The 17,784-nt window shown below is 34.5% G+C and overlaps 1 protein-coding gene across 1 annotated transcript in view; it reads left to right on the top strand.

Annotated features, from left to right (window-relative positions):
• Positions 1-17,784, top strand: part of LOC150086181 (E3 ubiquitin-protein ligase TRAIP-like) — a 40,581-nt gene that overhangs the window by 12,515 nt on the left and 10,282 nt on the right. Inside the window, exons 2-4 of the mRNA XM_090373765.1 lie at positions 1,860-2,390; positions 9,836-9,949; positions 14,635-14,877. Coding sequence (XP_090229891.1) covers positions 1,903-2,390; positions 9,836-9,949; positions 14,635-14,877 — 845 coding nt within the window. The 5' untranslated portion in view covers positions 1,860-1,902. The remainder of the gene's footprint in view (positions 1-1,859; positions 2,391-9,835; positions 9,950-14,634; positions 14,878-17,784) is intronic.

Here is a 17,784-nt window from a genome sequence, read left to right as displayed (position 1 = left end):
TCCTCCATATGTATTTCCTGAAAATTACAATCTACAGAAGTTCAAGTCTAATGTCTAAAAGTATCTTATTTCATCTTCTCAACCTTCAACCCAGGGACTATACTAAGTACTATAGGTTCTAATACCTCTCGTTTGGGATTTTCATAAAAAAAAAAAAAAAAAAAAACATGTTCCTTTAGCATCAATTATTTGCCACCAAAGAATGAAGCCCAGAAAATTAAGGTCACACTTTATTCTACAGTCTGTTCTTGTTCCTTTTCTTTATGTGCACACGTCCATATATCTGTAACAGATGTGATGTTGCAAGTACTGTGCTTGCTTCTTTGATTTTCTTAATACATCTTATGTACTATAAGGCGCCTCCGTGGGCAGGAGCGGCAGTGCGTAGCACACGCTTCTTGATTAGACCGGGGTTCGAGCCCGTGACCACTAAATACGGAGGATGCGGAAAGGTCAGGGAATGACCACCACATATCCCCGGAGCAATATGGCTTTAGTTGCTAATGCTCCTAAAAACCAAATAACAACAACAATGTACTATAAATGTGCATAGTGTGTGGTGTATAAAAGTGTGACATAGCAAGTGGTCAGTGCAGTAGTACACGTTTGAATTGACTGGTTGAAGCTTGCCGGAACACTAAATATGGTTAGTGATAACTAGGGGATTTTTCCCCCTGCTCTCTTTGCTTGCCCATCCCTGCACACGCTCAGCATAAAATGTAGAGCTATACGGAGTAAGTCAACTCTTTTCTACATAAAAGACACACCTGTCGATATCTAATCAGGAAATGACCTGTGTAATTATTTACCTGTGCATTTGTAGTGTGCAGCATTCTCAAGGTCAAATAAATATCACAGTAAAATTCCAGAACGGTATACACCCTTCAACATGGCGGCAAAGCAAAACAGTAGGAAACATTGATTGACAAGTTGTGACTCCTGTATTTCGACAAACGGACAGGAACAAAGCAGTGATTGACAGATGCTACTGCTTTCCCCGCCCACTGTCCTCCTAGGGTGTTTTTCCCCACATTTGCCACTGTTTTTAAATCAGGAACTCGCTTTCCCATTTTAAAACAGCGAGATGGAGGGATAAACACCCTACCTAAACTAAGTCCCCCCACCTCGATGACACAAAATCAGAAAAGGGAGGTGCCTTCACCTGTCAATTATCGCAATCTTCCTCACTTTCATCGAACTACCTGCTGACGTATACTATCCTGTACTTCAGCCAATATCGGTATGTAATTATTTACCTGCGTTTACATAGGTCACTTGGGAAAAGGCCTTTTGCTTCGGGTTCCATAATACATGAGGAATATTTTTGCATCCGAAAGAGCAAGACTAAAATATTTAACTGAAATATTTACAAACTATACAAATATTTAAAATATATACAAAACCACAGTATTTACAAATATACAATATTCTTTAATATACAAAAAAACATTACAATGGAACATCAAATATTAGACAGAGAATCACATGCACAAGGTTGTGAACGTTATGGAGGCAGATGTCAATAATTAATTGTATTTGTAGTGACATAATTGCCTCGCCCTCTTCTCCCATTGGCTCAAATAAATATCACTAGGAGGAAAACATTTTTAATGTATAGATAGATATTATTTTCAAAATAATTAGTAGTGAACTCTAGCCTATATGGTCATGCTAGAGTAAACACAAATTGTATCTATACTTACATGCAGTACTATTTATCTCTTAATTTATTTACTGTTAATGTATGTGTGTGCACTTAAAGTTCTCTACTTTATTGTAGTTATATTAAAATTTATTATTTAAAAATAGTTTGTTTTAAAATTTGAATAATTATTAAAATATATATTTATCTGTTTCAGGAATTCCCTTATAAATCGGCTATAAGCTGCAACCAAAACTTCAATGAAAGCTTCATGTACAATTTGTTCTGACCTCTTTGATGAGGTCAACAGTACTATTGCTACACCATGTGGGCATACATTTCATGAGATTTGCCTTGCACAATGGTTAGAATGTGGAAAAACCTGTCCAACCTGCAGAAAGCATATTACTCATAAAAATCTTGTGAAGTTATATTTCCATATTTCTGAGGATGTTGAGGACAACGTAAATTCTGACACTTTGCAGAATGAAATTGAGACACTGAAAGCAAAATTAAAATTGAAAGATATGGAAAAGAAAAAATTACTAGAAGATAATGATGGACTTCGTCAGTTTGTTGTTAAAGCAGAAAATGAAGCTGAATCAGTGAAAGATAAATATCTTAATTCACAAACCCAAATATCTGCAATGAAAATTCAGATGAAGCATTTAACGAAACAAGCAGCAGAGGTGGAAAATCTTACAGAAATTAATCTTTCTCTGAAAAGAGAACTGACCTACTTGAAAAAGTAAGTAAATATAACTATGTACAATTCTTTGTATGTATCATCATCAGCCATTTTCAATCCACTGCAGGATGAAGGCCTCTCCAGTAACTTTCCAGTTCCTTCTGTTTTGTGCAATGGCCACCCATTCACTGCCCACAAACTCATGAATTTCATCTGCCCATTGCCATTGTTGTCTTCCAGGTTTTCTCTTAGCTCCTCTTGGGTATCATTCTGATATTTTCTTAGTCCATCTGTCATCATGTCTTCAAGCTATGTGTCCTGCCCAAGACCATTTTAGTTCTTTAGTTTTGATAAGAATGTCCTTTACTTGAGTTTGCTGCCTAATCCATGTGTTTCTCTTCTTATCTAACAGTCTGATTCCCAATATAATTTTTTCCATTCTTCACTGTTTAGTTCTCAGCTTCTCTTCCATTCTTTTGGTGAGTGCCCAAGTTTCACTCCCATGAGTCATGGTGGGAAGTATACATTGGTTCTTTATTTCACGTTTCAGGCAAATTGGGATATTGCTCCTCAGTATATGACTATTTCCTGAATACTATCCATCCAAAATTTATTCTTCTCTTGACTTCCAGCCATTTATCATTATTACAGCTAATGACTTGTGCCTAGATAAGTATATGACTCCACCTTTTCAATTACTGCTCCTTCAATCTTTATATTCCTTTCTGTGGCATACTTGTTCGTCATTACTTTTGTTTTAGCCATATTCGTCTTTAGTCCAAAATCCTTACTAACTCTGCGTAACTGATTAAGATTTTCCTCTAATTCTTTGGGATCATGGCTTATGACCACAATGTCATCTGCAAATCATAAATGGTTTAGGTACTCTCCGTTCACATTGACTCCTTTCTGTGACCAGTCTAATCTTCTGAAAGTTTCCTCAAGGGCAGCAGTAAACAACTTAGGAGATATTGTGTCTCCTTGTTGAACTCCTTTCTCAATTTTAAATTTGCTACTGTCTTTGTCTAGTCTAATAAAGGAGGTAGTATTCTTGTATATTTTCTTCAAGATCATAATATATGGGATATCTATGCCTTGTCTTTCCAGTGCCCGAAACATTGCCTTATGCTGTATGGAGTCAAATGCCTTTTCATAATCCACAAATGCCAGGCATAATGGTGTTTTATATTCATTTTCTTTCTCCATTAGCTGTGACATTATGTGAAGGTGATCCATAGTTGAGAATCCTGTCCTAAAGCCAGCTTGCTCTTTCGGTTGATTCTCATCAAGTATTCTTTCTAATCTGTTAGTAATGACCCTTGTGAACAACTTGTAGATGTGGGATAACAAGATAATTGGTCTGTAATTTCCAATTTCTGATTTATCTCCTTTCTTATGCAGCAAAACTATGATTGCATTATTCCACTCCTTAGGCATCACACATTTTCTAATGCATTTTGTGAAGTCTTGCCAGTTTTTGTGTCATGTCTCTTCCTCCCAATTTTAACAACTCTACGGTAACTTCATCTTCCCCTGGGGCTTTCTGATTCTTCATTTTCTTCAACGCATATTCTGTCTCATCAGGAAGGATATCAGGTATGTTGTATGTGTTACTAATTTGCTATCCATCATCCCACTATTGGCATCATTCCCTCGCTCCTTGTATAACTCTTTATAGTAGTCTTCTGCTATTTGAATTATGCCTTCTCTGCTATTTTTAAGTACACTATTCTTCAGTTTCAGTATCATTTGTATTACTGCTCATGACTGCTGATTTAAATCCTTTGTTTTCCCTTAATGCTTGTTCTACTTTTCTTGTGTTAAATTTTCTTATGCCCTCTCTGAGTCTCTTTCTAATGGCTTTGCATAACTCAGTATACTCAGTTTTCTCCTTGTCAGTGTTTTTCTTGCTCTTCCTTTGTTGTCTTCGGTTCATCATGACAAGTGTTTCTTGACTAATTTTTTCTTCTTTGGATTTGTTTTTACCTATAGGTTTCTTGGGCTTTATCACTTATATTCCTTGTCGATACCTTGGTCCTGAGCAGTCTGTAGAAGCTCAAACTTGTTCTTAAGTTCCAGTACATACTGCTTTTTCTCCTCTTCTGTTATCTCAAAGACCTTTGTATTATTTGCTCGAGTAAGTTTATTCCTTTCTTTTCTTACATCTATATCAAGTGTGCATCTTACCCTTCTGTGATCGCTTCCAACATTTACCTTGTTCAGGACAGTAACATCATTCACGATTTATCTTCTGTTAGTGACGATGAAGTCAATTTCATTAGTTGTTAATCAATTTGGGCTCTTCCATGTTCACTTTCTGTTCGCCCTTTTCTTGAAAAAAGTGTTCATTACTGACATTCCTTGAGATTCTGCAAATTCCACAAGTCTTTCACCTCTCTTTCATTTCTTTCACCAATTCCAAAATTTCCTAAAATTTCCCTTTCTGTGCTGTTTTTTCTCTTTCCAACCTCGGCATTGAAATCCCCCATAATGATAGTGTAGTGAGTTTTCTGTTCATCTAGAAGACTCAATTTTGGTGTACATTTTTTGTTCAACCTCTTCATCATGGCTCGATGTTGGTGCATAAATCATTATAACCTTTAGCTTATACCTCTTAGAAATCCTGAGTAGTAGTCTTGATGACACCCTTGGTGATGTATTTTTGAATTCCAAAATGTTTTTTTTTTTATATCTTTATGGACCAGAAAGCCAACTCCACCTTCACTCCTTTCACTGTTTCCATTGGTGTACAGCAGATTTCCATTTGATAAACTTATAAGTGATTAATTTCTTCTTGTTTCAGCCAAACCGATGATATTCCAATTCACATTTTCTAATTCCTTTTCCAGCTCTAATATCCTGTCTTCACCAATGAGCGATCTTACGTTGTAATAGGCCAAGTTCAGTTTCCGTGCATAGCAGTCTGATCGTACCCAGAGATTCTTAGCACCCTCTGCTTCCACTCCAATCCTCTAGCTGCTGTAAGAGGGGGAGTGAAAGCCGCTGTTTGTATGTATACATTCTATTAATTTAAATGTGAAACCTTTAAAATAATATGTTGATTGGGATGTTGAAAATTAATGGCACTCATCCAACCATTTAATCATGTAATGATAAGATGAGTGCCAAACACAATATTTAATGTATGCATAAAAGTTTTTACAGTTGTACCCCCGTATCTGCTGATTCAGTTACCCGCGGTTAGCCACACAAAAAAAATGAAAAACTTAACTCTTGCTACTTGCATGTCCAATACGATGCTTCCCTTTATTTTTAACAATGTTGCATATGGTTTGGTCACCAACATTATAATGGTTCTTTAGAGATTTAACGGATGCCATTTTCAAACTTTTGAATAATTTCAAGTTTATGTTTAATTTGAAAGCACAACTCTTGCGTTTGCCCATCATTTTTGCGATTTCTAAACAAAAAAAAAATTCCAACATCCCTGATGTAAATAATGAAACAAAATTTGTCCTTTTGCGGTGCGACAGAACACAACAATCGACGCGATGCACCAAATCAAACTAAAACATTTGGTCTTTTTTTTTTTTTTTTGTTTGTTTGTTTGTTTTTGAGCAGTAGGTGTGAAGACACCGGAGGTTACAAGATAATAAGTACACTAATCTCCCAATGCCGGTTCTTGTCATTTATTTACGACTTGCACAATATCTGTTTATATCTATTCTAGTTATTACTTGAATTTTATGATTTCTGGTTGTTGTTGTTTGTTTTTTTTTTAATTTGGAGTCTTGAAGTGTCCCAGTTAATCCAATCGTAGTAAATTGAGAGTCTGCTGAACTTTATTATTACCGTATTTAATGTTGGTAATGTCTTACTGTGTGTTTAATTTATCAATTAAACTGTATTATATGTATGTATTTACAAGAAAATCATGTTACATATGGGGTCAGTGGGTGTTTGCTTATATCCGCGGTTTCAGCTATCCACGGTAGGTCTTGGAACGTATCCCCCATGGATACGGGGGTCTTACTGTACATTAATGTATACACAAAAGTTTACGTACAGAGCAGTAGTCATATGTACAGTAACAAAAAGTAAGGTTCTCTTGGCTATACAATTTTTAACAAACATGTATTTGGATTTTGGATATATCATATTATAAATTTTGAATACTAGCTCAGTTTTATTGATGGAAAATTCTTTTTCTATAAAATTCAGGCTTTTGTTAATTGAGCTACAATAAAACTGCATTTTTCACCCCAGCACTTAATCAAAATCTTTGAACTCCCAAGTATTTCTTCAGTGGCCCAAAAGAGTGATAGTTGGAGGTCTGAGGTCTGGAGTGTACAGCAGGCGACTGACAACTTACCAACTTAAATGACTGTAATAAACATGTAGTTTGATGGGCAATGTTGCATAACATGAAGAACTACTCCGTGAGACACAGTGCTGGTTGTATTTATCTGATAGCTTCCTGTAACATCTTTATAAGATGAAATGTTATAAGAAGACATCTTTGTAATGTTTGACCACGTGCATTAGCATTAATTGACATTCCATGTGGCACACTCCAGAAGAATCACACCTTTGCTGTCCTGAAACACTGATACCACCACCTTTTTTGCCAGTACATGCACTTACATTTTTGTGGTTTCAGTGAAGACATGTATCTCCATTGATTGCTTGTTTGTTTTGCCAGGAATAAAGTGATGGACCCATGTTTCATCATCTTTCACTATACAGTTTGGAAACTGATTTCTTTCTAGTGGTTACCATTGAAATGCAAGAAATAAGCTGTGAAACAGATAATCAAATCATCTCAGTTTACAGCATTCACTGACAACAGTATTGCCACAAAAGGAAATTAAAATGTGCATAACAGTGCCATAAAAACATAAATGTGCTTTTTTGCTATCTTTGCTGCTGCCATATTTCAGTTGAAATTATTTTGCAGTTCCGTTATATTTTCATGTGATACTCATGCCATTTATCTCATTTATAAATATTAGCACTCATTCACAGTAGTGTTTCTCTATACTTTTTTTTTTTTTTTTTTGTTCCTGTTGCAGTGAGTTCTTGGTCTGGTTTATGATACAGTATCTGTCTTTTTTTTTTATAGTGTTTTTGTAGTATAAAAATTACAGCCATAGAAATAAGTTGCCTACTGCATTTAGTTGTCAGGCTTCTGAAATACTACATCAGTCATTAATCAAGTAGCTTTCTGAGGAAGATTGATTCAGTGGTTGATGTCACTGTCTTTATATTTTGTTCTACGCTTTGTTTTATTGATGTAGTACATTTTTTTGGATTATTGTATGTGATATTTCACACTTAAGTCTCAGCAAGTATCTTCAGTAGCCTGACTAAATTTATTATTTTTGGCATTTTATCTGTGGCTTATTTGTGCCCTTTTATCTGTGGCTTATTTGTGCTCTTTATTTTTCACTTATTACTTGTCTCCTCAGTGGCATATAAATTTGTTTTTCAATTTTATAATAATTTTGATAGCTTTATGCCTCTTTATATACCATATTTCCTTGAATACCCCATACCTTTATAGAGCCATGCACTTTATTTTTTAAGATATGAAAAGAGGGGGGGGGTGAAGTTTTTCCTACCAGCAGCACAATTTCTGATTTTTTTTCTGACTCTTAAATTATTTTCAGTTTTTCAATAACCATGATTGATTGTAACCACACACTTTTAGTACTCATGTTTAGCAGATTGTATACACAATACTGTATAGATTACACTTAATAATAGTGTCACACTTAGAAAGAATCTCAAACTGCATGAATTGGGTTAAGCAATTTCTATGGTGGGGAAGGATGTTTGTTTGTTATTTGGTTTTTAGGAGCATTAGCAACTAAGGCCATATTGCTCCGGGATATGCGGTGGTCATTCCCTGACCTTTCCGCATCCTCCGTATTTAGTGGTGACAGGCTCGAACACCGGTCTAATCAAGAAGCGTGTACTACGCACTGCTGCTGCTTCCCACCTGGCTACGGAGACACCGGTGGGAAAGGAAAATGACAAATGAACATGTCCCACTACCTTTCATTTCCACTGAGCAGTAAACAGTAATGAAGTTATAATCATTTCAGTTCTATCAAAAATTACACAATTTGAATGAATCTTGCATGTTACTAGGAAACAAGTTCATTTTGGAAAGAAAGAATTAACTCTTTATGCAGCCGAACTGTCCAAATCACGTTTTAATAAATATCATTAATAAACAAAATACTTTTTAGGTTATGGCCAAATGGGCAAATAAAAATGAAGACGCATGAAAAACATAATCTATATATGCTTGTGAAAGGATTAACTTTGACATCTATTTATTTGAACTTTACATTTCACTTTGCCAAAGAGAAATTTCTTCTTGTAGATACACCATAACACTTTGCGCTGGTGTAAAATTTAAAGTGACTACTAACAATGTGAAAATTGCATTTTATTTTTACAGTTCATATAACATTGGCAAATAATAAAATTAGTCAGAAGTATTCAAAAACAGTCATGCTAACCTTTGGGACTGTTGCATCCTTATATGATTACATAAATTTTTTGAACCCACCCTACTTAAGTTAATGGTGCAACATACAGTTCCACACTTAGACATACTTAATTCAAGTTTTAATGCCGACCGGGCTAGCCGGGTAGGTAAAGTGCCTGCCTGGCAACATAAAGGTCGCAGGTTCGAATCCCGCCTCAGGCTTGGATCAAAATACTGCAAAAACCTTGGGAGGTGCATTATGGCCACAGAAGCCGATGCGCCAAGAACTACTCAAAAAAAAAAAAAATCAAGTTTTAATCATGCATATTTGTACTTTAAATATATATATATATATATATATATATTTTTTTTTTTTTATTTTTTAAATACTGTTATCCCCCAGTTCTTTACTGCTCCTTCAAAGTTCCATTCACTGCCATTGTGTATTTATTCCTATTCTTTTTCTCTTTCTAATGACTTCCTTAATGTTGTACTCCCAGCTTATTTGTTCTTTCCTGTTTTCTTGATTCCTCAACAAGCAGTAATTGCTGACTGAAGATTCACCTTTCTAGATAAGTAACTTTTAATGATTCCTCAGATTTTGCCAACATATTTGAGCTTTTATGCTAACATTTAGGAATTTTTGAGATGCAGAGGTTCTATAGTTTCATTGTAAATACAGCAACATGCTCTCTAACTTCCCATTTCATCATATGTAACAGTCACAAAACATTTTGTGCTATCTTCTCAAATATTAATATAATGCTCAGATTAGTTTCTTAGCTTACAAATTTGTTTCAAATTGTTTCAACTCTCTGGCAGGAGCTAATTCCCACATCGCAGAGCTGGTGCCACTTAATAGGTCCCTGTTTAAAAGCTATAGGAATATTTCTTTTCTCAAGAGTAATTCCAAGGAATAATTTTCTGCTTTACATACATTCTCTATTTAAATTTCACACTTTTGTTGAGTTTAGGATTAATTAATTTGATCCAAAAGAACTGTTATAGTTAAACTAATATACCATATTTTTAAAATTTTTCACAGTGTGGAAACGGTGATTACCGGAACTCAGCAAGATGTTGATAATATTTTAAAAGGATGTGGAGAAGGACAAGGGGCACTAAGACAGTTAGCAACATACTGTTCCCTTCTGAAACGGTAAATAATTATATTATTAGTTGAGATTTATTTAACAAGTGTAATCTGATTTGTTTACAAATGTGTACAGAATATGGTGCAAACCATGCACCCATGGGTTTATAGTTTATATGACTTTGTATATTTGATACTGTTGTTATACTGGATACCTATTTTAGATTCAGCCTGATAAAAGATGTCCAGTTTAAAATAGTGTTGATTCATTACTCACCACAAACTCAGTGTACCAAGTAAGAATTATGCAGAGTTATTCTGGAAAACCTTTGGAACAATCTTTCCCCATAGTGTTGACCATAAAATAAATTGCAGAAAATGACAGTCCCACACTGTCACATAGTGATCCTTTGGCACAATATTCACCTCAGATTTCTTCACTTCATTGGAATAAGGCATTTTGAGGTGTGACTGCTACCTACCCTTGACATTACTTTGAAATGAATGTGACAATTTTTTATTATTCCACAGTATCTTTTTATTCTTTAAAAAGATTACATATTTCTAGTTATGTGATATGTCATATATATATATATATAATTTGTGGTTTGGAGCATTAGACATACTATAACTTTTGTTGTTTTTTTTTTTTTTTTTTTTTGCTTATTTTGCTTCTTAACAGTTGTGAGGTGTATAAGGCCTTGAAGGGTTGAGCACGTTGAATTCTGATGGGATCCTTCCACTTGTTCAGATTACGAACCTAAGGGGGCATAAATTCAAATTAAGAAAAGACAGATGTAGAATAGATGTGCGGCAATTTGCCTTTAGCCAGCGGGTGGTTAATTGCTGGAACAAACTTCCATCTGTCGTACTGGAAGTTGATAGGTTGAATAAATTTAAGGAGGAACTGGACAGGCATTTGGAGGGAATGGTGTTTTTTTTTTTTTTTTTCAGCTGATGCTGCATAAGCTCATACACTTGCTTTCTTGCATCACATGCCACTACTACTACTGCTGTCATTAACAATCCTGCCAACTTTGTATCATCTGCAATCTTCGACACTAAGTCTGATATACTTTCATCAATATCATTGATAAATATACAAAACAACAGTGGACCCAACAGCAAACCCTATGGCACTCCACTAATAACATTAGTCCACGAAGAGCAGTACCCATTGATTATGACCCTCTGTCTTCTCCCACTCAACCATCCTTTTATCCATTGTAGCAACTTACCCTTAATACTATTCTGCTCCAATTTGTACAATAGTCTTCCATGCGCAACAGTGTCAAAAGCTTTCCTGAAATCCAAATATATTATATCAAAATTGTTTTTTTGCAACCAGTTCCTTTGTAACCACATCATAATATCCTATCAAAATTGTCAGACAAGACTTTCCCTTAACAAACCCATGCTGTGTCTGAATTATTGCTGCAGTCTTGTCTAGATGATCCTGCAATGCATCTTTAACCAGTGACTCCATTATTTAACCCGGAACAGAAGTTAAACTAACCGGTCTGTAATTACTCGTGTCACCCTTTGATCCTCCTTTGTGAATTGGGGATACATATGCACAAATCCAGTCTGTGGGGACTTCCCCTGAGTCCAAGGATGCTCTCATAATTAAGGCTGAGGATCTGCTTACTTCCTTTCTCCACTCCTTGAATATAAGTGGAGATATCCCATCCACCCTAGGTGCCTTTCTTATGTTTACCTTCAAGAATTTCTCCTCCACTTTGCTCTCAGTTATTACAAAATCATTAAGCACCCTGCTGCAATTTGATAACCTTCTGCCTTTTTCAAACCTTACTAACTCCTCATGTGTGAATGTAGTTGCAAAATACTCATTCAGTTTGTTTGCTATCTGAGCAGGATCATCAACAGTCGAACCATCGATATCAAGTGAGCCAATCAGATTCATACCCTTCCTTTTAGAGTTTATATAAGTAAAGAAATCCTTGCTGGTTTTCTTAGCATCCTTTGCCAAAGATTTCTCGTAATCTGCCTTCACCTGCATAACCTCCTTTGTGACCTGATTACAGACTAGCTTATATATGTCATAGGCTTCTGAGTTGCTTGATAATTTATATGCATCCCATGCATTTTTCTTCTCTGTTAAGAGTCTCATTAGTTCATTTGATAACCTTCCTCAACCTAAACTTTGAACAATATTTCTTAATAGGTATGAAACTTTTAGTAGCTTCCACGATTAATTCCTTGAATGCTTCCCACTTAGAATTTACTGTTGGTAACATTGTCAGTTGATCCCACTGCACAGAATTTAAAAATTGTCTGAAACCACTGTACTCATCTTTACGGAAGCAAAAACCCTTTCCTTTACCCCTGATGGTAATTATATCTTTAAGTAAATCCCACATCAGTACACTGTGATCACTGCCACCTAGTGGTTCCTTTATCTGCAAATTCTTAATACACGAATGATCACTGCTGATAACCAGATCAAGAGTATTACCCTCTCTTGTTGCCTCTCGAACGTGCTGCTGCAGAAAACAGTCATCCAATAAATCCACAAAAGTCTTACTATTGTGTGAGTGACCAAACCACAAGTTCCAGTCAATATCTGGGAAGTTAAAATCCCCCATTATAAGACATTCTGATTTACTAGCCCACTCTATTTCTCTGTACAATTGTTCATTGTACTCATTCGAGTCATTAGGCCTATAACACACTCCTACTCTTATTTTTGCTTTCACAGTGCTTATGTCACACCAAACTGACTCAACAGTGCACTGTTCATCTATAAACTGGATGCACTTCTTTTGATTTTGTTTTTCTTAATTAACAGCATGACACCCCCCTCCCTTCCTATCTTGTCTATCCTTTCTGTACACACTGTACTCCCTAAATTCCAATTCTGCATTCCTAATATCAGTGTGACACCATGTCTCTGATATCCCAACAACATCCACCTTTGATGTCTTGACCAACACTTCAAATTCATCAAATTTATTTACTATACTTCTAGCATTGGTATACACCTATCCTTATTATTAGTTACCCTAACACGTCCCATATACCCACCTGTTTCACGATGACTGCCATCAGTACCTGAAACCCCCAGCACCCCTCACTCCAGGTCGCTACTTATTCTAATAGAAGTAGTGCAAGAATCACCTTCACCTCTGCCTGCGGCTACTTTTAAACTTTTAGTCTGTGAATCCCCCCAAGCTAGCAGTTTTCCGACCCACCTAACACTTCCTCAATAGCATCAGCAAATATTCTTGCACCCTTTCTATTTAAGTGTATCCCATCCCTGTAGAAGCAGTCTCTCCTGTTAACAAGCACAGACTACGCTGAAAAAAATTCTACCCCTTGAGCCTTGCACATTCCCTCCAGGGCAGAATTGCAGACACTTTCAAATTTAACCCTGACTCATGACATTTTTGCAACATTGACCTGTACTTGTTAAGTAAATCTGCAGATCTCCTACTCTTAATGTCATTGGTGCCAGTGTATTACGTTGGCACCAATTATATAGCGTATTATGCTATATAATTGTACGTTAGAGCTACCTAGTTACCACAATTAAAAATTTGAATTCACTACTACTCTATACAAAAACAATGGCTGCAAGATTCGAACGAAATAACGGTTTTACGTATATTAAGTAGTAATCTACAAAAACTCTATCTAAATTAAAAATAACCAGCATAACTATAACTATAAGACTACGTATAAAGTACAATATAAAATAACAATTTGGTAAATAAAAAGGCAAACACTTATCGCTTTTTCGGAGCCTGTAATTCACAGCTGTAATTTTTAAAGAGTCAGCGCCCTCTCATTATTGAATAGTGGATGAATGCACAGTTCCTTTTGTACTCTATAGAAAATTTTTGTTAATATAGAGAGCAATGTATCAATTAAATTTTTTAAATGAGGACTGCTTCTACTTTGTAAAAGTTGCAATAGATTAATAGGATAGCTGTTTGTCATTTTTTGAACAGTAACTGTAACCTCTTGAATTCAATGATTTAATCCTTTTATTCAACAAAATTCACAAAGTAAGAATTCTTGTCCTTATGTTCTTGTTCTTTTCACTTTTGTAATCCCTTGTGTATATTTTCAGAAACTTGTTGTGTTGCCTTAATCACAAATCCGCTCCTTAACATTATTGATAATGCACTAGTTTAATTGTTATTCTCTCATTTAGAAAATTTTTTTTTTTGTTTGTTTTTTTTTAAGTTTCCATTTTTGTCTTTTTTGGAACTTGTAAGTCAAAACCAAATACTCAAAATACTCTTACCACCTCCTATCATGCTGTTTTTATTTTGCTTACCATTTATCAAACAGTAAAACTCAAAACAGACATTTACAAACCCAGTTCAGGATCTGTAAATATGAACTGAATTTAGACCCCATTCAGGCATTTAAGAAGCAGTCTTAGATACTCAACTTATGTTCCCAAATGGTTATATTCTGTAATATTCACACTTAATAAAGATGGACTCTGAAATGCAGTACTATATCTGTTCTAGGTTTTTCTGTGTGGGAATAACCATATAGTAGAATAATAATATTGCAAAAAATTGTAATGAAAAGGTTTTTTTCTTTTTCTTTCTTTTTTTTTCTTTTAGCATTAACTAATTGTTGGCCATCCTGTATATTGATTTTAATTGTATAGATGCGTCAGAATGTTTTAAAAAAATAGTAAAATTAATATGTTGTGTGTGTGTGTGAGAGAGATATGTATCTCTTCTGAAAATGGATAAATTTGTTATTGCTAGTGAACTGCAAAATGTAACTGACTCGAAGCAACAACTCAGAGGAGATGTGACACGTCTGAAAAAGGATCTAGGATGCAAAATAGCTGAATGTAATGAAAAATGCTTAGAATTGGTAAAACTAAAGGAAACAAATGAGAATTTGGAGAAGGAAAATGACTGTCTTGCAAAACGAAATAAAGTTTTAATAACCAGTGATTCATTACAATCTTCCAACAACACCAAAGCAAATGTTGCTTATGAAAGGTAAGTATCCTTTTTTAACTTGGAAGTAGTGAAACCCTCCATTCCCAGTTTGATTGTAAACACAATCATGTGGAATCATAGGTGCCCAACTTGTTTTTTTGTTTTTGGAAAAAAACTTTTTAGTTTCTTTTTAAATTTTGCTCATGGTGTACCAATATTTCTTTTCTTAATGGATTACAGTATTTATATTGAATGTATATTTTTAATGTTTAATAAAAAATATACAAAAATTTTTTTTTTTATTTAAAAAAAACAAAAAATGTTAATACTGCTGAAATATAAAAAACAAAGTTATAGATATCAACATGAAACTAATGGTCACTTCCATTTTCAGTTCAGGGAATGTTAAGAGCCTGAAATTATTTCCTTTGTTTAAAAAAGACACAAATTACTGTGGTTTTTTTTAAACAAAGGAAAAAACAGAAAAATAATAATATAATTGAAGAACCATCAATAATAATAACTAAGGCAAAAAACGCATTTTTTACAACAATTAAACATGACAGAGGAACTATTTTCCATAGCAATGTCTCTACCACATGTCAACTGATCTGCCAATTTTGAACTACACTTGTAAGCTATATGTTGTTTATAAGACACCGAAAGCAGAACTAGCAGGCTAAGAGAATATTTTATTTGGAAAGCATTACTGGTGAGCAACCTTCAGCTAGAATGGCAATTGCTCAACTTGCAATCTGGGTGGCACACTGTGAGGTGCTGTGCAACTACAATGTCAAAAAGTTACAAAAATGATCTTGTGAAACCTGACAAGTTTCACGCTATTACTCTGTCTAAAACAAATATGCGACTTCAAAAACCTAAAGTAAAACTAGAATATATAGGAAGGTAGAGAAAAGAACTATTTTCAATTGTTAATCTCAAACTAACAAGGGTTAAGATTTTTTGGTAAAAGTTAAAATCCTCTTTCCTCAACTTTAAAATTAGATGCTTCATTGTGTGCTTTATTAAGTGCAAATTTTTTATTTGGCATTTTGCAAATGGCTGAATTATAATTCAGTCTATAATTCTAATGTAATGTCTTAAACATTTACTGTTATTCTGTATATATTTTTTTTAATAGTCACAATTTTTCTCACTCCTCTGCTTTATTCCTAAAGAACAAAAACTATTTTTCAATGTAATTATTTCCATGTTTTTGTCCCACTATAAAATTCTGTAGCATCCATCATACACTATGATTTTCAAGTGTCCTTTGTCTCCCATTTCAATTTATGATTAGCCCAAGTCAGAAATTTCATATCAATAGTTTTAAAACCTTTGATAGGCCATACAGAGCAACCTTTAGGCTTTTGTATATTGATATGCTATATAATTCACTATAATGTCTAGGTCTACATACATAGTGTGTGTATCTGATAGAGGTGTATAAGGCTTTGAATGGCTTGAGCATGCTCAATGCCGATGGGATTCTTCTTCTTGCTCAGAATAATCACCTGAGAGGGCATAAATTCAAATTGAGGAAGGACGGATGTCGGATAGATGTGCGGAAATTTGCCTTTAGCCAGCGGGCAGTTGGTTTGTGGAATAGACTCCCATCGCTTGTTGTTGAAGTTGATAGCCTAAATAAATTTAAGGCTCAGCTGGACAGGTATTTCGAACGAACGGAGGGGTGAAATGGGAGTAGTGGTTGTGTTTTTTTTTTTTTTTTTTTTTTTGGCTGATGCTGAATAAGCTAGATTTCTTGCATCATATGCCTCTACTAATGCTAATAGACATTAAAAAATATGAAATAAGATATTTATTTCTGCACACAGTTTGTTTTGTTTTAACACACAGATCTGTATGTATGTTTCATATCTGGCCACTTTTTGCTGGAATATTTCTGGTAATCATGTGTCTAATGGTTTTCTGGCAAGTTTATTTTTCTTCTGAATTTCTTGTGAATTATTTTAAATGTGCAAATATGCATGCATTGTTTTATTTATTAATGTGGGCTTCAAATCCACTTATGTTTAGCTTGGATAACATAACCATGTGTTCAGTATATGGCAATACTTTGCATCTTTGTCTTGGATTGTATGGTATCTATAGATTTTCTATGATTTACTTGATTCTTAAAGTTTAAACTCCAAAAATATTTTTGGAGTTGTCTAGCTTGCTTGAAAATTCATTTTTCTTTGAGCTTTGTTTTCTCCAAATCTATCGGGTGCCAGACTCTACTACAGAAGGAGAGGAGTGGGGAGAAAAACTTTCATTTTATCTGCGGAACAAGTATTGTTTTTTTTGCATGCAAGGTGTTCTTTCCCACTTAATGCACTAGACTCGTTCATCAAATCATAATTATTAGAAAGTGCATTGTGTTTGTGAACTGTTGCATCACTTCAAATAGAATAAAATCCCATTATAATGAACCTTGGGGAAATGTTATTTTCAGAATTACTTTTAAAAAATCATTTACTCAGATAAAATTCATTTCACGTTCCTAACTTATAGTAATAATTTCTCCTTTATTTTACTTAAATATTAACTTTAAAATCAGTAATAAATAAAACAACAAAATACAGGCTGGCCTCGATTAACGCGATTAATTCATCCCGTGAGCGCATTGCGTAAAACGGAAACATGTTAATCGAATATAATAATCAGTAGGAAAAATTATAATTGGTCCTTGACCTTCTGGAATGTCCATAAAGAATTTTAAAAATACCTTTTAAATAACTTTTTAACTGTATACAATGTAAAAGATAATGAAAATAATTATGGAATTAAATGTTTATTGCATAAAACAGCAGTTCCCAAACTGTGCACCGCGGAATATTTAAAATTTTCGAGGGAAACACAGTGATACTCAACATCTGTCGGACACAGCGCGAACTATTAGCTCGAGGTAGTTCACAGTTTCAACATTTCTTATTAAATTGTTTGGACCTAACTACTTAATTAATA

Source organism: Mastigoproctus giganteus, chromosome 5 (genome assembly GCF_048544385.1).
Source record: "Mastigoproctus giganteus isolate SK-2022 chromosome 5, ASM4854438v1, whole genome shotgun sequence".
NCBI lineage: Eukaryota > Metazoa > Arthropoda > Arachnida > Uropygi > Thelyphonidae > Mastigoproctus > Mastigoproctus giganteus.
Note: the sequence above shows the minus strand (reverse complement) of the source record. Positions and strands in the feature narration are given on the sequence as shown.